Genomic DNA, 24,431 nt, shown 5'->3' with positions numbered 1-24,431 from the left:
GTTGACCGCTGACGCTTTGCGAACTGCCATCGCCAGCGGCCCAGCGCCCACCCACCGCGCGTGGGTGCGCGGCCGCGGACGCGAGGCTGCGAAGCGAAGTCCACGAGCTCCCGTCCGCGTCGGCGTCCACCCCCGCCCCCGCTTCAATCCTCCCATCTCACCCGCGGCCCCGCCTCGCGTCGCCCAGCGCTCCTCGCCTACTTCTCCACCACCGGGCCACGCCACTGTCACGCTCCTCCTCCGCACCCCCGGGCCTCGCGGAACGGTCGGTCGTGTGCCCCGTCCGCCGAAACCCATATCCTTCTCGTCGGCTGGCACCGCAGCATGGTCCTGGCCGGCCCGCGCACCGCGTCACCCCGCCTGGCGCTGTCGCCCCGCTCGCGCTCGGCCGCCGCGGCCTCCTGACGCTGCCTGCCGTCCCGGCCGGGTTGGAGAGAGAGTAGGAGGGGAGGGAGCTGGGCGGCGGCATGAAGGACGACGGGACGAGCTCCGCGGCGGAGATGCTGTCTCCCCGGCTGCTGGTGTCCGCCTCCAGCCGCGTCCAGGAGCTCGAGAAGTTCTCGCATTACGTCGGTATGTCCCCCCAAATCTGCTCCTGCTTCGTTCCGGTTGCTGATGGTGGCATCGGGATTCCATGGATTCACTCTGCTACTTGAATTGCGAGTGATACAAGTCGGATGTCGATTTACTGTAAGCAATGATCGACCCTCGTAGCTTTGCTAGTAGTGAGCAGCAGCAGAACCAACCCAGTTCATGTTCATCAGGCCAACTGGGGTAGCTCGTGGGGTTCGCATTTCTATTTGTTTTGTTTACTCTGCCCGACCCAAGATATAAGGATACAGCTCGGAGTACCAGTGCGGAAGCATCTCGATTGGTATAAATTATTTGGTGCCGTGGAGAGGTTTGTGTAGGGCCAACTTGCTTACACGAAATTATGGTCCTATCGCTTGCACGTCAGACGTCACACTCGAGATCTATATTCCACATGCGACATGTTCTTTGTGATTGACTGGTTCTGGGGTTATAGTTTTGCACATTTTTTGAGTTATAATATGTTGGTTTTGTGATCTCAAGATCTGTGATTTCGCACATCTTTTTAGGATAGGTGGCGTTTCCTTTTTTTCTAAAAAAAGAGAGAAAAATATGCCGATTTTGTGACCTGCACTGTTTCCCCCACTCTTGCCATGTCTGAATTAACGAGATAATTCTATGTCCTTTTTCAGCCAGGCAAATTGGCTTTGACGATGTCAAGGAATGCCCCCATCTATGCACGCTAGCTTATGATTATCTGAGGAAGAATAAGGGTTATGAAGAGAACATTTTTGCATTCTTCCAAAATAACTTGGATCCTGAACGCCTGATTGTGAAGTTTATAGAGGAGCTTGATAAGTGTATACTTGGCTACTTCTCCTTCCACTGGAAATATGCAACTTATATAATTACCCAGGTAATGGGACTCGCTGACTTTTGAAGTTTACATCCTATTGTCTCCTAGTCCTAGATAAATTCTCCTTACGTTATCTTTTGTATATGTTGATACAGGTTCTCACTGTAGAAGGTGTGACCAAAAGAAAGTTCAAGAACATGGTGTTAGAGGCCACCAGGTGAGTGCCACTCTCATGCTACCTGGATGCTAAGTGGCTGATATTGTACAGATTTTGCCCATTCACTCTGTTCACTTTATGTTTCCAAATTCCCCATGCTTACCTTTAGTACAAGTACTTTCTACTTCAACCTTATGTATTAGTTATAAACCATGTGATCTCTTGATTGGAGTGTCATTAATGAAAATATATTGATTATTTTATGTTTTGAGAATCTCTGGCAATTGTTAATGCTGGATCATGTTCCATGATGTACTAGTTGCTTGCACCTTATTATTTATTCTGTTGACCTGTATCTTATCTCTCATCTGACCAAGTAGCAATCTACCTGTACTATGCAAACATGGCTCTAGATCATCTTCAGATTGCAAAATTGGCACTTCTCGGTAACTACAACTTCAGATTGCAGCATGTCATGCTCAACACCGGCAGGTAGTGGCAGTAGCAGGTACTGGTATCAGTAGGAAGTAGTGAGAGTATGCCGCAACACCATTGTTTGGTGTGTCCCCTGTTCTCCCCCTTGAGTGACTAACATGGAGGCCAAGGCCAAAAAATAGAAGTAAATAAGTCTACAGGAAATGCATGCTCAATGTGTCCATTTGCTGTAGCATTTAGCTTCTCTGGCTGTGGAATTCCCAAACAGCGGAATTCTAATCAAGGAATACTTTTAATTTAGTTCACCAATCGTTGTTCTATTTGAAAAGGCACGCACAACTCTCTGACCTGTTCCTGTTTGAACTACACAATTAAACTACTGTTGTTCCTCCACCAATAATGATGTATTGGGCCTCCACTGAACATAGGGAACAAAGATTCGAGAGGGTGACAAGAAGCTTGAAGGTGACTAGGTTTTTCTCCACACTGGTTGAGGAACTGAAGGCTATAGGACCATCAAGCCATGAAGATTCACCACGAAATGATGTAATGGTCCCTGTAGCGCACTGCAACCGCAGCCCAGTTTTACTCTTGATGGGTGGTGGGATGGGAGCCGGCAAGAGCACTGTACTTAAAGATATCCTCAACGAGTAAGTTGATCATTTCTACTATTTAAGTTCTGTTCATTTTCCCTTTAAATTGTGATAATCATCTTAAATTTCCAGTTTCATGAAAAATGAAAAGATGCTGATTTGGCCTCCGGATCTTCACATTTCGTCACATTAGTATGTAGGATAGATGTATGTTGTTAGAATGAAATGAGAAGGGAAAAAACAATCCTTGTGGCTTTCATCAAAGCAATTGTAGCAGTGAAAGATGGCACAGCACACTGTATATGATACTATCTGGTACAGTATATGTATATGTATATGTTGATCGTCCTGGTATGCATTTCTTGATTTGCAGAGCATTTTGGTCTGGAGCATCAGCGAATTCAGTGGTGGTGGAGGCAGATGCATTCAAGGAAACAGATGTAATCTACCGAGCCATTAGCTCTAGAGGCCATCACAATGACATGCTGCGAACGGCAGAGCTGGTAAATATTTTTTTACCATGTTTGTTATCAGAAAAGACAGTAGTTATCTCAAGTGTGCAATATACCCCACTAGCTAACAAGTCAAAATGCATAATGTTGCAACATTCAACATTGCAATGATTCAGACTTTCAAAGAAACCACAACTTTATGTGCTCATTGTAAGCATACTGAAGATCTGAAGCAAGTAACCAGTTCAAACTATTATTAGTTTCCAGATCAATATTTGTCTCTAAACATCGTGATCTTACACTTCTGCCCAGTACAGTTGTTTACTGCCTGAAAATTGGGCCTCATTGACCCATAATCATGATTCTCGATGCAGGTTCACCAGTCATCATTGGATGCGGCCTCCTCACTACTTGTCACCGCCCTCAATGAAGGCCGGGACGTGATCATGGATGGCACTCTGTCCTGGGAGCCGTTCGTGCAGCAAACGATTGCCATGGCCAGGGACGTGCACAGGCAGCGGTACCGCATGGGACGTGGCTACAAGGTCAGTGATGATGGGACCATAACCGAGGAGTACTGGGAGCCAGTTGAGGATTCTAGTAGCGAAGAGGAGAACGAGGCGACAGGAAGGAAGCCTTACCGGATTGAGCTTGTCGGTGTGGTCTGCGATGCATACCTAGCAGTTGTCAGGGGAATCAGGTGCAGTTCATAGCTTGCCCATTCAGACATTGTCTTGCATTGAGCTCTGTTGTCTTGCATTGAGCTCTGAATATCTCACACTGAAACGGTCATGTCAGGAAACAGTGCCTAGAACTTGCATTCAGAAACCGTGCGCTACTAAAAGTTCACGATTTGCAGGAGAGCTGTAATCACCGGGAGGGCAGTGAGGGTGAAGTCACAGCTGCAGTCTCACAAGCGATTTGCTACTGCTTTCAAAAGCTACTGCAGCCTTGTCGACAACGCAAGGCTCTACAGCACCAACAGCTTGGGTGCTGCTAAGGTAAACTAACATGACAAAACCGAACCATTTCTGGACACATGAACTTCACAAGAAATCTTACAGGCATTTTACATGGAATGGTCGAATTCCAGCAGCATGTGCTTGTGTTCCAAGCATGCCCTACTATTTCCGCTATTATCATCACGTTTGCTGAAAGCCTATCCGCTGATGCAGTTGATAGGATGGAAGGACGGCGGGAGCAGCTTGCTGGTGGATCCCGAAGAGATCGGCTGCTTAGAGAGAGTGAGCAGCTTGAACGAGGAGGCCGACTGCGTCCACGAGCTGTACGCCGACGGCCAACCGACGGGCGGCTCGTCGTCCGTGTGGCAGGACATGGTCATGTCGCCGTCGAGGGCGTTGGCGCAGCGGGAGCTCAAGGCCGCCATCGAGAAGGGCGAGGCGCGCTTCAGACCCGCAACCGTAGCCGCGGGCTGACTGGCGTACCATAGATCCCAGGGAAAGAAAAAAGAAGTTTATGTAAACTTGATTGTGGAGATAGCCTTATCATTTTTTTGGCTTCTTCACCTTAAACATACCACATGATTCCTATGAATTTGCGGTCCCAATTGATTTCCATACCAACTGAGCGTGAGTGTCTTTACTGTGTTTCGAATGGGAAAAAAAAACTGATAAGATCCACATGGCAAGTTATATTTTGATCAGGGATAGATGTGTTTGCACCACATGTTTATTACTTAGTCGCAGAAGAACTGTGTTAGCATGAAGTATCTGCGCAACCATATCTCATTGTGACGACTGTACTAGTAATGCCCATAAAAAAATGCACTAGTAAAGAAGGATAAGTGGATAACAAGTGCGTTGCTATATTTCAGTCGACGCATGTCATCCGTTAGACAAAAGCCGAACTTGTGATAAATAGAGCCAAGCCATCGAGCTTGTGGACATCTCTACAGCACGTGATGCCTAGAGATTAATGAAAACAATGTACGCATTGCATGTTTTGCAACCGTTTCAGCTTTGGTTCTGGAGAAACTGTAGAGTGCCGCAATAAAAAAAAAACTGTAGACTGTAGAGTACCACGTTACTATCATAGCTCGGCCCCAAGAGGCCGTGGGCCTCTCCTGTCAGACACAATGTGGGCCGCAAGTGGTCCGCTGTCGCAGGGCTGGCAACCTCCAGCGGCCCAGTTTACAAATTGGAATACCTAATATACCCGCGGCCACACTCGTTCTTCGTTCTTTGCAAACCCTAACGCAGCCGCCGCCGCCTGCTGCCCCGCCGCTCCTCGCCTCCCCGACAGCCCCTATCCTCCTCAGCCAGCCGCAGCCATGGTGAGTGGCTCCAGCTCTCGCACTCCTCGAATCGCCGACACTCGCGCATTTCGCCGTCGCTGATCTTAATGACCCCTTTTGTCCGCTGTGATGGTGCCTCGCAGGCGGACGTCGACGTCGATACGGAGGTCGCCGCCGCAGGACAGCCCAAGAAGAGGACGTTCCGCAAGTACAGCTACCGCGGAGTGGACCTCGACGCGCTCCTCGACATGTCCACCGACGACCTCGTCCAGCTCTTCCCCGCCCGCGCCCGCAGAAGGTAGGTGCTAGATGCGGCAGGAAATGGTGCTTTGATTATGGGGTTTGGTGCTGGAGGATAGAATGTATGATCATTGTTCTTACTCCCTTTGTTTTTTTTATTACCTTTTTTGGATTTAGGTTCCAGAGGGGTCTGAAGAGGAAGCCGATGGCCCTGATCAAGAGGCTGCGCAAGGCGGTAATGCATTCCCTGCCTCTCTGCGATATAATTTTGCTGATTGCTTGATTATCTTGCTCATTGCGATCCTGTAAATTTTGATGCTGGGATGCTGGAACGTGCAGATTTTGTAGTCTAGGCATTGAGTGCATAAAGCTGCTTAGCAATGATTAACATGTTGAGTCATCTGACTCAGTAGTTTATTTGGCATTTAGTTTCAGATGTAAACAATGCACATCTGTTTGGCTCATAAGCGCAATTCTTATTTTTCACTTTTGATGCTTGCATTATAGATGATTGATTGGATGTGTATCAGCACTCAGTGTTACATCTAGTTACAGGAAATGGCTGAAAGTGCAGCTAATTCTTCCTTTCAATGATTGGTAGCTTCTCTGCAAAACAGCTACATCTTAACTTGACATATTAAAATTACTGTTCCAATGGTGTCATTAATTGTTGAACTGAGTAATGATGTTCAGTTAACACACGTGCAATAAGTGCATAACAATTTATGAGCTGTGGAATTCAAATGTCATTAATTTGTTTGTTGATGTAACAGAAATGTTAGTTTGATCTTGAAAGATATATGCCGTGCTGTCAATCCACAAATGACGAGTTTGTTATTAGTCTTTGGAATAATGCATGTTACAGATTTGTCGAATGGGGCTCAAGCTACATTTCAGAATTGTCTGTCTAGTCTGTTAACTTGTTACACCTGTCGTTCGGAATGTCATGACAATGATATTTCTGATTATAATGTGTATGCTTTAATTTTACCCATAGCTATTAGTAGGCTGGTAGATAAAAGGAATAGTTCATGACCTATCAGTGAGACTTGAGAATGCATTTTTGTACATATATCTGGTTTTTCTACAATGAAAAGTTGGTAGAGTTTTCTCAGTTTATACTCCATTCTTATGTTTGCATCACTTTTTGAAATTGTTGCCATGAAGTGTAAAAAAAATTGTGCTATTAACACTGTTGTATTTTGTATGCTGCACCATTTCTTTGAGAACACAAGGCTAAGCCATTAGCCCATCCTTTGTTTTCTGTACATGTACAGAAAAAGGAGGCGCCTGCTGGTGAGAAGCCCGAGCCTGTCAGGACCCATCTGCGCAACATGATCATTGTGCCAGAGATGATAGGCTCCATAATTGGAGTGTACAATGGGAAGACCTTCAACCAGGTTGAGATCAAGCCTGAGATGATTGGGCACTACCTTGCTGAGTTTTCCATCAGCTACAAGCCCGTCAAGCACGGAAGGCCCGGTATCGGTGCTACCCACTCCTCCAGGTTTATCCCACTCAAGTGAGGGATCCCAGGGCATGCTCATGTCCAGGCCAAAGTTATCTGGCCCGCTGTTATCTTTTATTGGATATAAAACTTTGCTCCTTAGCACTTAGTGTTTTTGTCTGAGGAAAGTTTGCCCAGCAAGTATTCTAGTTTTGCAGTGGAATTTTGAGAACCTGAGTGCTACTTCTTTTTCCAAATTGAAAGTGGAGATCTGGTGTCTATGGTGCAATTCCCTCCCTGTTGTTTTTCTGCGTCTTTGCTATTATCGTTGTCTCGCCTGTCAATTTCATAACATGCAATCTTCCTGGCCCATTTATTCAGTTGGGTGGCGAATTGCTATCATGCGTGTTCCTTTTTTTCTGAGGGTATCAATATCATGCATGTTCTGGTTTCAGTATACATAACATGCCGTTGTGCTGCTGCTGCACCTTGTTTATTGTGTATATATTTGGTGTATCGGAGCTGGTGGTCGGAGTCGTGTGCTGCTGCTGCACCTTGTTTTATATTTGTGTATCGAAGCTGGTGGTCGGAGTCGCGTGCTGACGTGGTCGTGTTGGCGCCTGCTTATTTTCCTGTGGGAACCACCGGATATACGTGGCCAGCTCCCACTGGCATGGATAACCAAGCTGCTGGCAGCCACACTTGAGTGGCAGCAATTCGGCTGGACGCCTGGAGAATAACACCGCCAAGAAGCCCACTCTCCACCTGTCATTTGTTTTCATCTAGAACCCATACGCCAGACAGTGGGCCAAGCGAGTGAGCAATGGCAACCATCAGCGCCGCCGCATCCGCCGCCCTCTTCCCCGGCGCCGGCGTCGCCAGGCCGTCTCAGGGTCACGGTAAGCACATCATCTCTGAGATCTGGGGCAAGAGCGCCGATGGTCATCTGCCGCAGCGTGCAAGACATGTCCTGACCTGACATGAGGTGGTTGCTGTGAGCTGCAGGGGTGCCTCAGCTGAGAGCAAGGGCCGGCAAGATGCGGTGCGGCGCCTGCTCCAAGCAGCAGGACGGCAACGGCAAGGCGCCGGCGGCGGCTCCGGCCGGCGCGTCCCTGCTGGCCGCGGCGAGCGCGATGACGGCGTCGCCCGCGCTGGCGCTGGTGGACGAGCGGATGTCGACGGAGGGCACCGGGCTCAGCCTGGGGCTGAGCAACAACCTGCTGGGGTGGATCCTGCTGGGCGTCTTCGGCCTCATCTGGTCCCTCTACACCGTCTACACCTCCACGCTCGACGAGGACGAGGACTCCGGCGGCCTCTCCCTGTGAAATCCTTTTGATTTCCAGCAGTTTACTTCAGCCCTGACCTGTGCAAGTTCGACGCTCTGTGGGTGCAACTGGAAGTCTGCAACTGAAGACATGGTTGTATGCGACTGTGATTGGGTTGTTGCATCGGAGATGGTAATGACGAGTACTTAGTAGTTGGCTTTATGGTGGTTTGAGATTGCACCTATGAGGCTCTGATGCATGAAAGATGCTGGGCACACACTGTACTGTATGAAGTTTGATAGCAGTCCGATTTGGTTGCTGAGTGTCATAGTGTGGCATGAGAAAAGAAATATTCTAGAGTCGTGTTGCAACTAAACTCAGTTTCATGCGACTATGTGAGTGTTAAACTGTTAATGTTGCCGATGTCAACATGAAGCAGAGTTAAGTTATGTTAATTTGAGTTCCAGATAGGAGCTGTTTCCTTTTGCTTTTTAGTCGAGCTGGTTTGAATTGTGCATATACAAGTAGCCTAGGAAAACACATTACGATCATTGTGCGATCTGAATTCTGAACCCTCATGATCATTGTGAACATCCTGTTATAGTGTAGTAGCCAGCTGTTAGCTCATGAGTCATGATACAGATGATTAGACAGCACTAAAAAAACGCAAGGAGATTGCCTAATCATCCCAAAACTCGACTGAATGAATAATTAAATAATGAAATTTTCAGCTGTTACGCGGCCGAACCTTTACATAGACCTGGGCATGGGCTGCCCGACCCGACGGACCCGACCCAACCCGCCCGAAAATAGCCCGACCCGACCCGACCCGAAGAGTTTGATGGGCGGGCTCGGGTCAAAATTTTTGACCCGGTATGACTGACGGACCGGGCACGGGCTAAAAATTTTGACCCGAAACCCGAAAAACCCGAAGTAACCCGACATTTTACATAGGCCCGGCCCAACCCGAACCCGACCCGACCCGACTGGCTGTCGGGTTGGGTGCGGGCTCAATTTTATGGCCCGGCCACCGGGTTGGGTCGGGCACGGGCCGCTAGAAAAAACACCGGGCTTTTTTTGGCCCGACCCGAACCCGGCCCGGCCCGGAGGATGCCCAGGTCTACCTTTACATTCCTGACAAGACAACTACGGTTAAGCAACTTATAAAATCTCACAACACGGCCCGTAAACTTTAAGCCCAAGTAACAACTGGACCGAACGCTGGATCCGGCCCATCAAGCCCGTAACGCTCGTGTCTTAGCGATGCGCAGAGTGAGACGGGTCGCTTCTTCTCCAACCTCGCAGGCTTCGCAAGGCGGCCACACGCCGAGACCTCCACCACCACCCGCTCCCGTCGCCTCCCCCGCCGGGCCACGCCACCATGCTGACACCGGCCGCCCGCCTCGCGGCCCGCCGCCTCCTCGGCCTCGCCTCCTCCTCCGCGTCGGAAGCCGCCGCCCGCCGCCTGGCTCCGGCTCCGGTTAGTCCCCCCTCCGCCTACCCCCTTCTCTCCTCCCCCCACCATTTCCCCCAAAACTAATCATCTGATCTCCTTCCAGATCGCCGCCTCGTCCTACGCCGCCGCCGCTAGGGGCTCCGTCCCCAGCTCCAGACCCTTCTCCACGGCTCTTAACTACGTGAGCACTCCTCGGATCCGCTCCCCCCGCGTCTGCCTGATCTGTTTGGTGGTTGAGGGTTGAGCTGAGCTGACGCTTTGTGTTGTTGTGGCAGCACATTGATTCGCCGGAGAACGAGCCGGACATGAAATGGGAGTTCACGGAGGCGAACATGAAGAAGGTACCTGACTGCCCATGTCGTTGTTTGCGATTCGCGTTTAGCAATACTCCTTAGGATCAGTTAGCTAGGTCGGGCGATTATGTCAGATTTTGTTCAGTCCTGTGCTTGGATCCTCAGAACCTGAGATTTGATGATGCTATTGTATTGTCTTACGCTCTTGGATGATGAAGTTTGAGCTCATTGATGACTTTGGGATGGGAGAGTAAACAACTTGTAGGACAGTATTCAACACATTTACTTTCTTTTCAATTTGACACTTCACCAATAGGCAAATGTCAGGGATGGAGCTCAATGTTGTACCTTGTTGACCTGAGAGTGTGCTTAGTGAATGCAGCTAATGTTGATTGCAGGTCAAGGAGATACTGTCTCACTACCCAAGCAACTACAAGCAATCAGGTATTATTCCGCTGCTTGATCTTGCGCAGCAGCAGCATGGTGGATGGGTGCCGGTTGCAGCAATGGATGCTGTAAGTTCTACTATGTATTATGTTAAAACCTATTTTATGCCTTCAATATGTTTTCTAATTTTTCATCCAAAAGAACTGCAATGAACTTTATTACTTGCCTTCATTCACTGAAGTTCTTAGCGAGTCACATTTTTTCACCTTGTTTTCATGTTACAGCTGCTTTTTCTTTAATCCTTCTAAGGATAATCTTCATCCTGTCCAGTTCTTTGAAATTTTACTTATTGAACCTATTGTCTAGGTGCACGGAGAAATAGCATGTGCATATCTGGTGATAGGATTATCCAATGAGTTGTGCAGTGTCAGTTATCTTTGAATCCTACAATTCGCTTAGCAAGAATTACCAACTAATCAATCACTGCCAAGATAATACTGCTATTAATGGTTGGATACTTACAATATGTGTGTGTGTTCTTTCTTCTATAAACAGATTAATGTTAGCTGTGTTTTCTTTAGTATTCAAATCTGATATCTACTGAAAATGAGGGGGATCCGAGTTACATCTTGTAGAGTAGACAACATTGCATGTAACACCATTTGATAACTACAATATTATCCTGGCATGGCTAGTCCAGAAAAAAAGAATGATGCTAGCAAGCCACAAGATGACTTAATTTTAAGTGCAGTGTTGGATAATAGGGGTTAATGACCAATCAAAAAAACAAGCATATTTAACTTAGTGTCAGTTGACACTCCTGCAACTATACCTTTTATGCAGCTGATGCTTCATAAAATTCATAATTAATTATGCTCATTGCATATGAATTGTAGGAGCATTAAAGTGGTTATGTTACATGTTACACACTGATCATATGTATGCTATGACAAGCCGTGTAATTATAATTTTATATGATTGCCTTTCTCCTGTTGCCCCTGAGGTTGGAAAACTTAACGTCCTTTGTTTTTATGCATTCCTGACATTGTTGTCTCTGTTGTTTCAGATTGCTAAAATCGTTGAAGTTGCGCCAATCAGGGTATATGAAGTTGCTACGTTTTACACTATGTTTAATCGGACTAAGGTATATTGATACATCACTTCTTATTTAGTTTTGAGTAAAATGCACTGAGGGTCCTTAAACTAGTTGACCTGTTCTGTTTAGGTCCATGAACTTCGAAAATGCATTTTTAGGTCCACCATTTATTCAAGTGTGTCACTTGAGGTCCAAAACGCCTCTGACCAGCGTTGACCATCTACGTGGACCGCCACGTCCGATCCAACGTGGCCGCTGGCCGCTGCGTGTGCCTCGCCGACGACGTAGGAGCCGGCCACCACCGCCATGGCCCTGCACGGATTTGGCAGTCGCCGCCATGGCCACCGCGCACAGCAGCTCATCGCCGCCGCTCGGTGCGACGCCACGGCCGCGCACGAGGGAGAGGGAAAAGGGGGAGGAAGCTGCCGCCCGAGCCTAGAGTCGCGGCCACCACCTGGGGTCCGCGCGGTGCCGCCAAAGCTCTGGGAGCCGCTCGGGTCCGCGCCGAGCCGCGCGCTGCCCACGCCGGGGCTGGAGCTCGCCCACCGCCCCGACGATGCGGACGGCGCGGGCTCGCGGCGCGCGCGGCGGAGCTCGAGCCCTCCACCGTCGTCGCGCGCTCCTCCAGCCGCCCCTGTTCTACCGCCTCCGCGCCACGCCGCCCCGTGTGGCTCCTCCGCCTCCGCGCAGGCTGCCCCCGCCCTGGCCGCTCATCGCGCCGCCCGCCCGCCCGCCGCCGCCGCGCGCGGATCCGGCCGGCGAGTCGGAGCATGAATGGGAGATGAGGGCGAGCCAGCGGAGCACGCGGGGCGGCCTACGGCCACGTTGGATTGGACGTGGAGGTCCACGCAGGCAGTCAATACTGGTCAAAGGTGTTTTGGATCTCAAGTGACACACTTGAATAGATCGTGGACCTAAAAATGCATTTTCGAAGTTCATGGACCTAAACAGAATAGGTCAATTAGTTTAAGGACCCCCAGTGCATTTTACTCTTTAGTTTTTGTTGTTGCCCCCTCTAGCACCTGTGTTATGCGTTTGACTTTTTTTTTTGTATTTTTAGGTTGGTAAATACCACCTTCTAGTGTGTGGGACTACACCTTGCATGATTCGTGGCTCACGTGAAATTGAAGAGACATTATTGGAGCACCTTGGAGTTAAAAGAAATGGTTTGTGTTATTATTCATAGTACTTTACTCTGTTAATTAAGCATGCTTCTTTCTCATTGGTTACCACTAAAATTGTTCTCTGAGCCTTAGTTTCCTATGCTATCTCTGAAATATATTGTTGATATTTTTGTTGCCTTTGCAGAGGTGACAAGTGATGGTTTATTTTCTGTTGGAGAAATGGAGTGCATGGTAATGTGATCTGATGAGATTCTATTTCAGATTATCAAACTGCACCTTTTAGTTGTCTAGATGCAGGAGTAGTCTATAATGTGTTGATGGATGATGTTTTTTTTTAAAAAATGGTTATTTCTGATAGATTCTTTTTGTAGAAAGCACTTCTATTTTATTTTATTTTTGAGAACTAGAATGCAAATTTTATCCATATGTCTATCTTGCATTTGCAGGGTTGCTGTGTGAATGCTCCCATGATTGCTGTGGCTGACTACTCGAAAGGTTCAGAGGGTTACACATACAACTATTATGTAAGTCTATTTTGCATGTATTATGACATTCCTGCTATCATTATTTGTTTCTCTAGTATTCTGTTATATGCTCAGACTATTTCCATGCAACATTAGTGCTCAAGGCATAAAATTGATAACAGAACATTATATGATCAGAAAAATGTTTCTCTTAACTGAAGAGGACTCAACGAAGAAAATATATATGCGCCATAACTCTGGACTTCGTTTTCAGGAGGACCTCACTCCGAAACGAGTTGTTGAGATTGTTGAGATGCTCAGAAGAGGAGAAACTCCCCCTGTAAGTACCAGCTCACTTCTACTCTTTTTTTTTTTTGCTTGTTTGGTTCTTTCTATATCAGGGCGTCACTTCTTTTTTTTTTAATTTTTGGTTAATGTGCTGTTCGCTGATCAAATTTCTTTTGCAGCGAGGCACACAGCACCCAGAGCGGAAAAACTCTGGCCCTGCTGCAGGGAACACCACTTTACACGGAGAGCCTAAACCTCCTCCATGCAGGGATCTAGATGCCTGCTAGGTTTGCCTTGGAGCATTACGAGCACACAAATAAGTCGGCTCGCACTGTAAGGAGTGCAAACTGCAAACAGCAGAAGGAACGTGTTATTTTTGTCCTGAAGCTTTCTTGTGTTTCATCAATGAAAGCTTTTCTAACTTTTATTCTGCACCATCAGAGAAACGATGCATTGACAGACAATAAGATGTTTTTGAGCTGTGGGTGTGGCAAACGCTTTGTACTTTAGCAACCGGTGAAGGAGCTGAACTCCCCTGATAGCTGGGATAATCGACCACCGTGGTGTTCTGCTATTCATTTTTGTTGTATTAAGATCATGTTGTTAGTCCATTCAAAGATGATTCCCTTTAATACATTTTAAATTTTGCGAACAAATATTGGATTTTCTGCAATGATCGATATGACAGTATCTCCACGGAAATATTGTGTAGTGCCATTTTTTTCTAAAAAAAATTAACTCGGGCTGAAATAATAACAATAACTTAAAGCGTAGCCATGTTTTTTTCAGTGGGCATAAAATCGTCGTTCACGCCAAAAATTTCGTAACTTTACAGTTAATGCTCGATTTCACTTTTTAAACAATAAACAAAATTGAAAGTGGCGTGCTTAATTTGCAGACCCGTGTTGTTTATATCGGAACAGGAAATTGTTACTCATGCTAAACATTTCAAAACTGCTAGTACAATTAGTGTAAATTTCATGCCAAATTTCTATTTTTCAATAATACTCCTATAAAACAAAATCGAAGTGGCGTGCTTAATTATGCAGAGGCTCCAATCGCAAATACAACAGATGAACATGAACTGAATGACAAAGTGGGACTCAAATTTGGAAATAGTGGGGGAAATGAGGGACCAAGGCGCAAAATTCTCCCTCCAGGGTTCAGGCAATCCCCACTTCCTGAACCGGTAGACCCTCTTCCTCCTCATTAAAAAAAGAGTAAAATGCACTGGGGGTCCTTAAACTAGTGAGGGTGTGTCAAATAGGTCCACAAACTCCGAAAATGCAGATTCGGCCCCCTAATCTATTTAAGTGTGTCACTGGAAGTCCAAAACCCCTTTGACCCGGTCTGACCGCCTACGTGGCTTGCCACGTCGGTCCTACGTGGCCTCTCTCTCCCTCTTGCCTCCTCTCTCTCTCCCACCCGCCCCCTCCCCTGTTCCGGCCCGTGGCCATGGCGCCCGTGCGCGCCCCGCGGGGCTCCCTCCCCCTCCCTCGCCGGTGGGGCGCGGGGCCATGGCGGCGGTGCTCCGAGCTCGAGCCCGGGGCCATGGCGCTCGCGCGCGCCCCGCGGAGCTCCCTCCCCCTCCCTCCCCCGAGCGCGGCCCCCACCCTCGCCGTCCCGAGCCGCCATCGAGCACCGCCCCCACCCCCGCCACCACCGTCCCTGGCCGCCCCCGAGCACCGCCCCCGCTGTCTTGGGCCGCCAGCGAGCGCCGCCCCCGCCCTGTCCCGCGCCACCTGCTTCGCACCACCACCGGCGGTCCCGCGCACCACCCCAGCTCCCGCCAAGAACTCCGCGCTGCCCCCACCGCTTGCTCTGCGCCCCGCCGGTGGATCCGCTTCGCTCCCGCTCCAGCTCGCAACTTGCTACTCGAGGAGCGAGGCCGGCGGAGCTCGACGAGGGACGAGGCCGCCGCCGGCGCGGGAGGAGAGGCCCGCCTACGGCAGTTCCTCCCCGCCTCCTCCCACGCCCGGATGCCGCTGGACGGCCGCCCCGCCGTCCTCATTCGCGCGCGCGAGCTCCGTGCCCGGCGTAGAGCTGCGGCCATGGCGTCCGCGTCCGCCGCGGCCGCCGTCGCCGACGCACACCGCGCGCACGGCGCCGCCGCGCGCACGAGCACGAGCTCCGCGCGCCCGACATCGACACCGTTGGAGCAGGGGAAGGGCGAGCCGCCGTCGCCTCCGCTCCGCCCGCGGCGCTCCGGCCGGCCGCCCGTGCGCGCACCTCTGCGGCCTGCCTCGCCGCCGCTTGGCCTGCCGCGCGCTCCGCCTGCCGTCGCGTTTGGCCACCGCGTGCTCCGCCCGTCATCGCGCTTGGCCCGCCGAGGCCGCTCCTCTCCGCCGCGCCGCACCGCGGTCGGCCCGCCGCGGCCGCTCCTCTCCGCACGGCCGGCGCGGTAGGGAGGCCGGATCTCGCGCGGCCTCCACCGCTGCGGCCATGGTCTCCACCGTCGTGGCCGAGCTTGCCGACATGGAGAAGAGGGAGGGAGGCGATGGGGAGGGAGGAGGGGAGCCGGCTGCCATGGCGCGCTCGTCTCGCGCTCGCCGGCCGCCATGGCGTGCGCGCAGGCCGCCGAGCCGCAAGGAGGGTCCGCCGTCCGTGCCGGCCGCCCGCTCGCCCATCGCCGCGGAGCCTCGCTGCCCGGCGCCGGGAGGGGAGCGGAGCCGCAGGGGGGCAGGGGCGGCGCCGCTGGAGGACGGCCGCAGGCCGGAACAGGGGAGGGGGCGGGTGGGAGAGAGAGAGGAGGCAAGAGGGAGAGAGAGGCCACGTAGGACCGACGTGGCAAGCCACGTAGGCGGTCAGACCCGGTCAAAGGGGTTTTGGACCTCCAGGGACACACTTAAATAGATTAGGGGGCCGAATCTGCATTTTCGAAGTTCGTGGACCTACTTGACACACCCTCACTAGTTTAAGGACCCACGGTGCATTTTACTCTTAAAAAACTCTTCCTCCTCCGGTCCTCCCTAAACCCTAGGCCCCCTGCACTGCACCAGCCACCTCCCATGGCGCGCTCGAGCTCACTTTCCGAGGCCGAGGCGGGCGTTTCCTGCTTCGCCTCCACCCTCCCCGGATTCCGTGGCGTCCTCAAGCATCGCTACTCCGACTTCATCGTCCACGAGGTCGCCCGCGACGGGACTCTCGTCCAGCTCACCTCGTTCGATCTCCCAACCGAGGTATCAGGCCCTCACTGCAAGTTTGAGTTCACAACTGCGCATCTCCGATCCCAATCTCGCTGCCAAATGTGAAATTTCAGTGCGTGGATGTGAAAGAGGAGGAGAAGGCGGCGCCCTCGGCCGACGCGGACCACTCGCAGGCCCTCGAATCGTTCCGCGCGCTCTGCGGCGACGCGGACTGCGAGGCGCTGAGAGGGCTCCTCGAGAGGGTGGCGGCGGGGGGTGATAATGATGTCTCGCCTGTCATTCTTTCGCCTGACGCCGACAAGGCTCACAGATCGGTTAGTTCAACTTTTACCGGTTACTGATTGTTTGTGCCAATGGGTTGGCCGGTTGGGTGGAGACGCCGAGACGGTATGAAAAATGTATTGTTTGGTTGTAGGAGGTCCATAACTTTTTTAAGAAGAACTTCAAGTTCCTTGTCACGGACACGGTGGAACATAGTGATGGTGTCCAGAGGTGCATCAGGATGCGGTTGGGGTCAGGAGCTGGTGGTGGAAGGGGTGGCGGCGGTGGTGGGAGAGGAAGGAAGCGGAAGAACATGGGTGCTTCTGATTGGAGAGATGACAGGCCATTTGATAGTAGAGGGTCGAGTAATTGGTCAGATCACGTTGGGAAGTTCCTGAGGTGATGACATCTGTTTGGTTTGTTTACTCTATTCACTAATATTAACTGTTGTTTGTATCGGAATGAGCTCATTTCACATATATGGCATACCTGGCATGTTCTATTTTTTTCAAACTTTGCATTGCATCTAATATTCTAATGTACTGGAGTTACATTATGGGATGTCGCTCAGGTTTCACCTTTACAAAGAGAATAAGGACACTCAAGAAGCATTAGGGGTAATAGGAAAAATGTTAGGACTTCAGGTATATCACGGTTGCTAATCTATAGAATTTGTTTTATTTGTCCTGGATAGCTGGATTCACTTACATTTCTTGCTGCTGATAGATTAACTGCACTTTTTGCAGCCACGTTCATTTGGGTTTGCAGGGACAAAGGATAAGCGTGCTGTTACTTCGCAGCAGGCATGTATTCCTCAAGTTTATAACAGCACAGTAACTTTTCTTTAGTCAATCCTGGAGTTTTTGTTTTTTTAATAAATTGGCTAAGATATGACATATAAGTGTGGAAAGGAAACACATCAGTGATTTTAGTTGCGCAAGAGGCTGATAGATACTTTGGTCAGGAACTGCATGCTAATATACTAATTCTTCCTACGTAATTCTCATTCCTGTCTGCCTATTATCTGAATGGATATTTTCTCCTTTTTTATTAGGTAACTGTTTTCAAGGTGCCAGCCAATAGATTGGCTGCTCTTAATAATCGGCTATTTGGGATTAAAGTTGGAAACTTCTGGTACATGATCAATCATCATCTATTGATCTATTCCTTTGTAGATATGACCATGATAAGTCACAAAATTTGGTACTTCTGCAACTAACCAATCATTTTAGTTATGTGAAGGAGGGACTTGTTCTTGGTCAACTCATGGGAAATCGATTTACAATTACTCTGAGGTACTGTTTCTTTTGTTTAATTGTTTATGCTAACAATTAAATTTTTTGGTGTAACAGAATGACATTTTCCTGGTAAAGTGCTCACCAATTGACATTAATGCTTATCCATGTGACATAAGAACTTGGAATAATGTTTATAACATTCTATTGTTAGTATACTGCATGTTGTTGGGTGCACTTGTGGCATGTACTCTCTGCTATGATACTTCAGTCTACATGCAACAGACCTGTTTTCTCTTTTAGGCAAACAGATCAAATGGAGAACTTATGCTTCACTGTATTTTTTTCAGGGGCGTCATTGCAGAATCCGAAGATGTAATAAAAGCTGCTGCTGATGGCTTAGGAAAGAATGGATTTATCAACTACTATGGTTTGCAGGTATATTCTTGTCTGCCCTCATGTTTAAAAATATATTTTCCTTTTATTTCTGAAGCTCATCTAGTTTCTTTTTCTTATTTCATCTGCTTAGCGTTTTGGAAGTGGTTCAGTTCCAACACACCTTGTTGGTGCTGCTTTGCTCAGAGGAGAGTGGAAGGCTGCTGTAAACTTGATTCTTGATCCAAGGGAAGGAGATATCCTACAATATTTTATATGCAACCAATTATGAGTTGTATGTTGAGTTCTGCCAACTTTTGTTAAATCATAACTTAGTAATCAAACAGCGTGATGACATAAATGAGCAGCGCAAACATTACAAGGAACATGGTGACATTGACAAGGCACTGAGGAACTTCCCTCGACACCTTGTAGCGGAGAGAGCTATAGTAAGTTTATATAATATTTTTACATGCCCTGGTATTAATTGGAATAGTTTTGCTGTGTGAGCTTGTACTGATTCTTTTCTTATGTTCCATTGTTTGCATGTTTCCAGCTTCAGTGTCTGAAGAAATGCCCTGGTAACTATCTACAGGCACTTAAGGGTATCCCAAGAACATTGAGAATGATGTATGCTACATCCTTTACTCTAGTTTTATTCCATGTTTCTTGATACTATCGAGCAAATTAAGGTACATCCTTGTAGAACATTAAGAATGTGCTACCTTGCCAACTTGCATGGAAAAAAAGGTTTGTTTTTCCTCGTTATGATTGTGGCACTTGTCATTCATGAGCTCCTGTGCTTAATTTTTTTTTCTTGGCACCTAATAGCAATTGTACCTCTGTTCAGTTCTGTATTCGTATTATGCATTTCTTTGTTAATTCTGTCGACTCTCAAGCCATTGCATCACATCTTGCACATTTAGTAATGTTTGTCTCACATCATTTGGCACTGCACAATTTATATGATATAAGTTGATGCTTTGTTACCATACCATATTCTGTTATCTTAATAATCTCCAACTATATTGTACATTAAGTCTGTAGTTGGTATTGTACCGAGTTCTGTTGAATGAAAGCCATGTTTCTTTCATAATATTCTTATTTTTTCTTTTGAATATTCTATGTAGGTATGTACATAGTTACCAAAGTTACCTGTGGAATCATGCTGCCACCATGAGAGTGGAAAAGTATGGTCAGTCTACTTCATCCTTCTTGCTACTAATTTTTAATAAAATCATTATGTAATTTTGAACCAGAGTAGATTATTGCTTAAGATGGTTATCTTATGCCTTTTTTATGGCTACAACTTTTTCTAACTATTTTCATCCTTTTTCACATTCTAACTAGTAATGGTACAGGCATTTCACAGGTTGTAGAAGGTGACTTGGTTTATAACAAAGAAAGCCCTCCTGAAGAATCTACTTCTGTAGATATTGCAGAAACTGATGATGGGCATACAAATTCATCTGAGATTGATCTATGTTCTGAAGCACAACCAGAGGAAACCATCCAATCTGTTAAGGTTTGCTACGGATGTGGGACATACATGTAACACTTACAAACACACACAAATAATAATTATTTCTAAATATCCTGATGATCCAACTTTGTCTCTTTTCTAGATAGTTGATTCTGGAGATTTGTTAAAGGGGACGTACACATTTGATGATGTTGTCCTTCCTTTGCCTGGGTAATCACCAATTCCCTTGTACTTGTACTTCCAATTTTTGTTTATGCTTATTGTATTAGTATGCAGTTCGCAAGCAATATTTCCTGGGAATGCAGTTGCTGAGATATACCATGAAATGGCCAAAAAGGTAAACACTATTCTATAGTGTGTTTTTAGTAGCTTCAGTAGTTTATCTAGATGTTCCTTCCTTTTTAGTGGAAATTGTGCACTGTTTATTTTTTTGTATGAGTTTTTCATGCTTTTTACAAAGTTACATACCAATGTTTGAAGTAGGTTAGCTGTTGAATAAGCAGTTGACTCTCCCCTTTTATTTCTGTATAAAGTCCTGCTACCTTAATTTGCTGATTATCACGTCAAACCTGTGTCAATTTCACTTATTTTAAATCAACACGAACACGTAACAAAATTTGTCAAAATGTGGAACTTACTGCATTAGCAATTTAACTTGTTAGTTTGAATTGATAGTAAGCTGATACCGGTCTCAACTCAAATCAACTCCGTACTTTTTTGTGAGCTCACATAATAGTTTTTTTTTTGCAGGTAATATTTATGATTGAGATGACAAGTTTTTCAGTGAAGTTTTGTGACAACGAATGGAAATATATTGAAATTTGGTTCTTTTTTTGTCAGGATGGTATTAGCTTGACGGAGAATGCTCATGGTGTTAAGTGAGTTTATTAGTCTGGTGTCCTTGTTTTGATCTACAACCTTATATCCTAATTGCTATTCCTTTTTAATGCAACCGCCATTTGTTAGGGAGTTCTCGATTGCAAGCATGAAAGGAGGCTACCGTCGACTGTTCCAGCGCCCTATTGATTTTCAGTGGTATGTATGGAATATATTCACCACCTTTTTTTACCGTGCTCAATAGACATTGTTACTTTTTGGTTCTTCCACGGATTTGATTGGTTTTAATTTGTTTCTTTAGCAAGGAATTTTGCTTGGTCATACTGAAATTCTTTAACTTGACTGCAGGGAGCTCATGACTTACACAGATGAGAGTTTGTCTTTAGCAGAAACTGATTTGGATGTTCTGTCCAGAACCAAGCCTAAAGAAGCAAATGATCTTGTAACTAGCGATCAGGCACAGGATAAGTTGGAGGAGGCTTCAGATACCTCCATGCCAACTAATGGAAGCGGCTCCCTAGAAAATAAGCCTACTGGCAACTCAGATACATCACCAAGAAAATTGGCCATAAAATTAGCATTTACTTTACCAGCATCATGTTATGCTACAATGGCTATCAGGGAGCTTCTGAAGACTTCTACTTCAGTATGTTTCTACTTTCTTTATTTCAGTATTTACATGTAATTGTTTGTTGCTTAGAGATTATCATTAAAATTTGTTTTGTAATCTCCACTGCCTGCAGGTTGCATATCAGAAAACACTCAGCTGCTAATTTTTTGTTACGACATGGGTTATTTACCTGATCTGTGATCTCAGCTGAGGTGGTGACCATATTAAGTCGTGAAGCGGCATAGCTAGGTATTAGGTATATTATCTGGAAGACTTCTCTTCATATAGTTCTTGATTAGTTAGGCTGCTTGTGCTCCAAACTCATTCAATAATCGCAGTGGTTAGAAGACCTGGAGGATCTGTGAATCTGCAAACCAGATGCCATGCTGCCCTCTGGAGAAACAAGCGAAATGCCTATTTAAAAGTGTTTACTTGGGGCTGAATACCATGTTGGGATGCTTGTACTATTATGCGGCATGCCATAACTACAAAGTTTGTAACTTTGTATAACTTAAATTTCATTTTTCAGAATGGAGCCTGCTTGGGGCCCCAGTATTCGAGATATTTCAAACCAATAGAATTTTGATGATTAGTGTAACACCCCAGTTGTTAATCACCTGTAGTTATGGTTAATCGTGTATTTGATATCGTGGTTAGCACTAACCTTGCATGCATAAAATCTTTTAATTACATTTTTTTGCTAGCTTGTTAACACATGAAATGATGACTAATTTTCAAATCCAATGACACATGCTTTAAAAATAATTTTTAAATTCTTGCTCAAATAAACTTTTGCCTAAAAACAAAGTTGTAGAGTTTGGAATGGCGAAAAACTTTCGTGTTTATGGTTTTTCAAGTTTCAGTACAAAAATTTGATGAAAACTTTTAATTTTGCTTTGAATAGGACATTAATGCTTTGGTTTTAACATTTCAAATTTTGAACCATGATTTGATCTTCAAATAAAGTTTTGCCTAAAACAAAAGTTGGAGGAAATCAAATTTTGAACAACTTTCATTCTTGGAATTTTTCGAGTTTCTATATGAAATTTTGAGTTTTGGACAGTCAAAATCGAGCTGAGTTTCGTTGAATCATTTTTTTTTTCTCCCGGTGTTTATCTGCTCCCTTCCGCCACCCATGGCCACGTGACGCGCGGCGAGCACCTGCTCGCCGACGTGCTGTGCGCGCCACGCGCCGGCTCCCGTGGCAGCCTGGGCACGAGCCTTCGCGACCTCCCCGGCCTTATCCTCTCTCGGCATCTCTATCCACTCCCTCTCCCCCTTCCAGTTCCTCCCTCCTCTAGCTTGGTCGAGCCGAGCAGAGCCGCTATCGCCGCCGCTCCGGCCATCCTGGGCCACCGCGCCTCGATTCACTCCGCGAGGAGCCGCACCACATCCACCCGCACCTCCTCCCGCAACCTCAGCTCCCGGACAAGCTCTCCCCAGTTGGAATCGACACCCCCGCCCACCGGTCTCCATTAAAGTTTCGTCGAAACTCAGGCCGTCGCCGAACTCCATCTCTCGGCCACAGTTTCCACCAACCAACGGCTAGAATCGACTCCTCTCGACTCGCTGAAGCTCGTGCTCTCCACGTTCCATCGCGTTCCACAAGTTTCCATGCTCGTTCATGGCGCCGCCACCACTGCCGCTCACTGCTCCCGCCGCCGGCGCCTCTCCGGTCGCCCCCAACCCTCAACGAGACCACCCAGAGGTAGCTCTCGTGTCCCTCATGCTCCCCACCCCTCCCCGGCCGCCGGGATGGCCTCCTCTTGCTGGTACAAAGCTCCCCGAGGCTCTCTGTTCCAAAAATCGCGACCAGGGGCTCCACACAAGAATTGGAACAAGTCCAGGGGGTTTTCTGCGAAGTCTATGACTCATATGAATAGTGCTGCGAAGGGTTCCTTTGTAATACATTGGCTGAAACTTTGAAAAATCGTAGTAAATCATAGAAAAATCAGAAAAATGCAAACTAAAATTTGTTGGATTCCTTGTTCTAAGATCTACAACTTTCCTTGCAGGTTGATCTTAAGTTTCTAAATAGTTTTTGCTCTAGTTTAAATGTTAGTTTAAGTGGTTGCAAGCTTTGAAAATGCATAGTAAATAGTAGAAAAATGGTAAAAAGGTAAAACTAGTTGGGATAGCTTTGTTTTGACATGTATAACTTAGGAAAAATATTTAAGCTGCTGGTTGTTTAATGTTTCTGTGATATTTTGATTTAATCATGAATAATGCTTGTTTTAGCTTGTTTATTTAATATCTGCAGTTTTGGAAGCTGAAAAATTATGAAATTTATTAAATAGCTTACTCTTTGCATGTTTAGTTCACTGTAAAAATTTCATGTCCAAAACCTATGCACATGTGTGTAAATCTATTTTTGTTCAGCTTGTCTTGTTTAGGCTAAAATAAATGCTTTATGTTAGAAATAAATGTTGGTAATTTGTTTTTACACTCTTTATCAGTATCTTGTCATGCTAATTAAGTTGTGCTATCAGGTTCTTGCTACATGACAAGTTTTTACATTTATATGGTTCCTAGATATAGTTTTTCTTTTGTTATTGCTAAGAAATGTCTTCCTGCATAGATAATTGCGGCAACTTGTTTTGTTCATGTGCTAACCTTGTGAAATCATTTAGAACTAGTATGTTGGTGGTTTTTATAAAAGTTGCTTATGTTGGCTTGTTAGCTAAATAAAGTCTTTAGTTGCTCTCTCGTGCTTTGCTTACCATACTTGATGTTCCTTGCTATCTTTCTATGGAAGATTTGAGTAGTATCTAATTAAACACCTTTTGGTGCTTAAATCGGTGTGGTGTGACTCGGTTTATCTTGTATGCCTTTTAAATGCCTCGTGTGTTGTTTTCTTTACGTTCATGCATTTGCATCGTTGCATATCATATAGGTACGCTAGATGTACGACGCGTGGAGCTAAAGGATAAAGTCGGAGCCGAACCCGAAGATGATGTTTGGTTGACATATCCAGAAGATGGATGGATGGATCCCGATGTGCACGACCGAAGGCAGGTGCTCGTCAAGCGAGTGTCATCTAACCAACACTAACTAATTCAGTGTTAATCCCAGGCAAGCCCCGGAGCATAACCCTTAACTTCAGTATTCAATGTTTATTTATATAATTATTGTGCATTTACGTTCTA

At 46.8% G+C, this 24,431-nt stretch overlaps 5 protein-coding genes and 2 long non-coding RNA genes across 9 annotated transcripts; 6 read left to right on the top strand and 1 right to left on the bottom strand.

The window, feature by feature from the left end:
* The first annotated feature begins 12 nt into the window (after positions 1 to 12).
* On the top strand, positions 13 to 4,625 carry LOC120698187 (calmodulin calcium-dependent NAD kinase-like). Its single transcript, XM_039981715.1, has 8 exons — positions 13 to 573; positions 1,224 to 1,447; positions 1,543 to 1,604; positions 2,408 to 2,629; positions 2,946 to 3,075; positions 3,399 to 3,724; positions 3,884 to 4,025; positions 4,200 to 4,625. The coding sequence occupies exons 1-8, from the start codon at positions 468 to 470 to the stop codon at positions 4,458 to 4,460; spliced, it is 1,473 nt and encodes a 490-aa protein (XP_039837649.1). The 5' UTR covers positions 13 to 467; the 3' UTR covers positions 4,461 to 4,625.
* A 553-nt stretch (positions 4,626 to 5,178) lies between these two features.
* On the top strand, positions 5,179 to 7,272 carry LOC120698182 (40S ribosomal protein S15-like). Its single transcript, XM_039981711.1, has 4 exons — positions 5,179 to 5,317; positions 5,422 to 5,576; positions 5,696 to 5,753; positions 6,796 to 7,272. Exons 1-4 carry the CDS (start codon positions 5,315 to 5,317, stop codon positions 7,042 to 7,044), a joined length of 465 nt encoding a protein of 154 aa, XP_039837645.1. The 5' UTR covers positions 5,179 to 5,314; the 3' UTR covers positions 7,045 to 7,272.
* A 346-nt stretch (positions 7,273 to 7,618) lies between these two features.
* LOC120698183 (photosystem II reaction center W protein, chloroplastic-like) lies at positions 7,619 to 8,700 on the top strand. The gene is made up of 2 exons (XM_039981712.1): positions 7,619 to 7,864; positions 7,971 to 8,700. The coding sequence occupies exons 1-2, from the start codon at positions 7,789 to 7,791 to the stop codon at positions 8,288 to 8,290; spliced, it is 396 nt and encodes a 131-aa protein (XP_039837646.1). The 5' UTR covers positions 7,619 to 7,788; the 3' UTR covers positions 8,291 to 8,700.
* Positions 8,701 to 8,791: 91 nt separating this feature from the next.
* LOC120698184 lies at positions 8,792 to 9,462 on the bottom strand. The gene is made up of 2 exons (XR_005684743.1): positions 9,355 to 9,462; positions 8,792 to 8,978 (listed from the first exon to the last, which is right to left on the bottom strand). It is a non-coding gene; the product is annotated as an uncharacterized LOC120698184 (long non-coding RNA).
* A 55-nt stretch (positions 9,463 to 9,517) lies between these two features.
* On the top strand, positions 9,518 to 13,994 carry LOC120698181 (NADH dehydrogenase [ubiquinone] flavoprotein 2, mitochondrial-like). Of its 2 annotated transcripts, XR_005684742.1 has the most exons (11): positions 9,518 to 9,710; positions 9,790 to 9,867; positions 9,962 to 10,027; positions 10,378 to 10,494; positions 11,433 to 11,510; positions 12,523 to 12,628; positions 12,771 to 12,817; positions 13,033 to 13,110; positions 13,325 to 13,390; positions 13,518 to 13,676; positions 13,780 to 13,994. XR_005684742.1 is itself a non-coding variant. In XM_039981710.1 (10 exons), exons 1-10 carry the CDS (start codon positions 9,612 to 9,614, stop codon positions 13,623 to 13,625), a joined length of 843 nt encoding a protein of 280 aa, XP_039837644.1. In that variant the 5' UTR covers positions 9,519 to 9,611; the 3' UTR covers positions 13,626 to 13,994. The 2 variants fall into 2 exon arrangements, 1 of the variants encoding a protein (XP_039837644.1); XM_039981710.1 differs by having other exon boundaries at positions 9,519 to 9,710; positions 13,518 to 13,994.
* Positions 13,995 to 16,279: 2,285 nt separating this feature from the next.
* LOC120698176 (multisubstrate pseudouridine synthase 7-like) lies at positions 16,280 to 21,878 on the top strand. Of its 2 annotated transcripts, none has more exons than XM_039981705.1 (19): positions 16,280 to 16,517; positions 16,598 to 16,798; positions 16,900 to 17,144; positions 17,317 to 17,389; positions 17,492 to 17,548; positions 17,800 to 17,879; positions 17,978 to 18,040; positions 18,331 to 18,418; positions 18,510 to 18,612; positions 18,701 to 18,804; positions 18,912 to 18,985; positions 19,486 to 19,550; positions 19,717 to 19,880; positions 19,981 to 20,048; positions 20,115 to 20,175; positions 20,589 to 20,716; positions 20,805 to 20,873; positions 21,024 to 21,321; positions 21,419 to 21,878. In XM_039981705.1, the coding sequence occupies exons 1-19, from the start codon at positions 16,347 to 16,349 to the stop codon at positions 21,446 to 21,448; spliced, it is 2,142 nt and encodes a 713-aa protein (XP_039837639.1). In that variant the 5' UTR covers positions 16,280 to 16,346; the 3' UTR covers positions 21,449 to 21,878. The 2 variants fall into 2 exon arrangements, with proteins under 2 accessions (XP_039837639.1, XP_039837640.1); XM_039981706.1 differs by having other exon boundaries at positions 16,281 to 16,517; positions 20,679 to 20,716.
* Positions 21,879 to 22,376: 498 nt separating this feature from the next.
* Positions 22,377 to 24,431, top strand: LOC120698179. Its single transcript, XR_005684740.1, has 2 exons — positions 22,377 to 22,993; positions 24,179 to 24,431. It is a non-coding gene; the product is annotated as an uncharacterized LOC120698179 (long non-coding RNA).

The sequence above is a fragment of the Panicum virgatum genome, chromosome 3K (assembly GCF_016808335.1).
Source record: "Panicum virgatum strain AP13 chromosome 3K, P.virgatum_v5, whole genome shotgun sequence".
In the NCBI taxonomy this organism is placed as follows: Eukaryota; Viridiplantae; Streptophyta; class Magnoliopsida; order Poales; family Poaceae; genus Panicum; species Panicum virgatum.
The sequence above is the reverse complement of the archived record's forward strand: the minus strand, read 5'-3'. Positions and strand labels throughout refer to the sequence as shown.

What these genes read in the sequence shown, in the direction of transcription:
- LOC120698181 (XM_039981710.1), top strand. Translation starts at nt 9,612, where the DNA reads ATGCTGACACCGGCCGCCCGCCTCGCGGCCCGCCGCCTCCTCGGCCTC. An exon ending in GCCGCCTGGCTCCGGCTCCG is followed by an intron (nt 9,711 to 9,789) that starts GTTAGTCCCCCC and finishes ATCTCCTTCCAG; the next exon opens with ATCGCCGCCTCGTCCTACGC. An exon ending in TCTCCACGGCTCTTAACTAC is followed by an intron (nt 9,868 to 9,961) that starts GTGAGCACTCCT and finishes TTGTTGTGGCAG; the next exon opens with CACATTGATTCGCCGGAGAA.
- LOC120698183 (XM_039981712.1), top strand. Translation starts at nt 7,789, where the DNA reads ATGGCAACCATCAGCGCCGCCGCATCCGCCGCCCTCTTCCCCGGCGCC. An exon ending in CAGGCCGTCTCAGGGTCACG is followed by an intron (nt 7,865 to 7,970) that starts GTAAGCACATCA and finishes TGTGAGCTGCAG; the next exon opens with GGGTGCCTCAGCTGAGAGCA.
- LOC120698176 (XM_039981705.1), top strand. Translation starts at nt 16,347, where the DNA reads ATGGCGCGCTCGAGCTCACTTTCCGAGGCCGAGGCGGGCGTTTCCTGC. An exon ending in GAAAAATGTTAGGACTTCAG is followed by an intron (nt 17,390 to 17,491) that starts GTATATCACGGT and finishes CACTTTTTGCAG; the next exon opens with CCACGTTCATTTGGGTTTGC. An exon ending in TCTTGATCCAAGGGAAGGAG is followed by an intron (nt 18,613 to 18,700) that starts ATATCCTACAAT and finishes TAGTAATCAAAC; the next exon opens with AGCGTGATGACATAAATGAG.
- LOC120698187 (XM_039981715.1), top strand. Translation starts at nt 468, where the DNA reads ATGAAGGACGACGGGACGAGCTCCGCGGCGGAGATGCTGTCTCCCCGG. An exon ending in GAAGTTCTCGCATTACGTCG is followed by an intron (nt 574 to 1,223) that starts GTATGTCCCCCC and finishes GTCCTTTTTCAG; the next exon opens with CCAGGCAAATTGGCTTTGAC. An exon ending in CAACTTATATAATTACCCAG is followed by an intron (nt 1,448 to 1,542) that starts GTAATGGGACTC and finishes ATGTTGATACAG; the next exon opens with GTTCTCACTGTAGAAGGTGT.
- LOC120698182 (XM_039981711.1), top strand. An exon ending in CCCGCCCGCGCCCGCAGAAG is followed by an intron (nt 5,577 to 5,695) that starts GTAGGTGCTAGA and finishes TTTTGGATTTAG; the next exon opens with GTTCCAGAGGGGTCTGAAGA. An exon ending in TCAAGAGGCTGCGCAAGGCG is followed by an intron (nt 5,754 to 6,795) that starts GTAATGCATTCC and finishes GTACATGTACAG; the next exon opens with AAAAAGGAGGCGCCTGCTGG.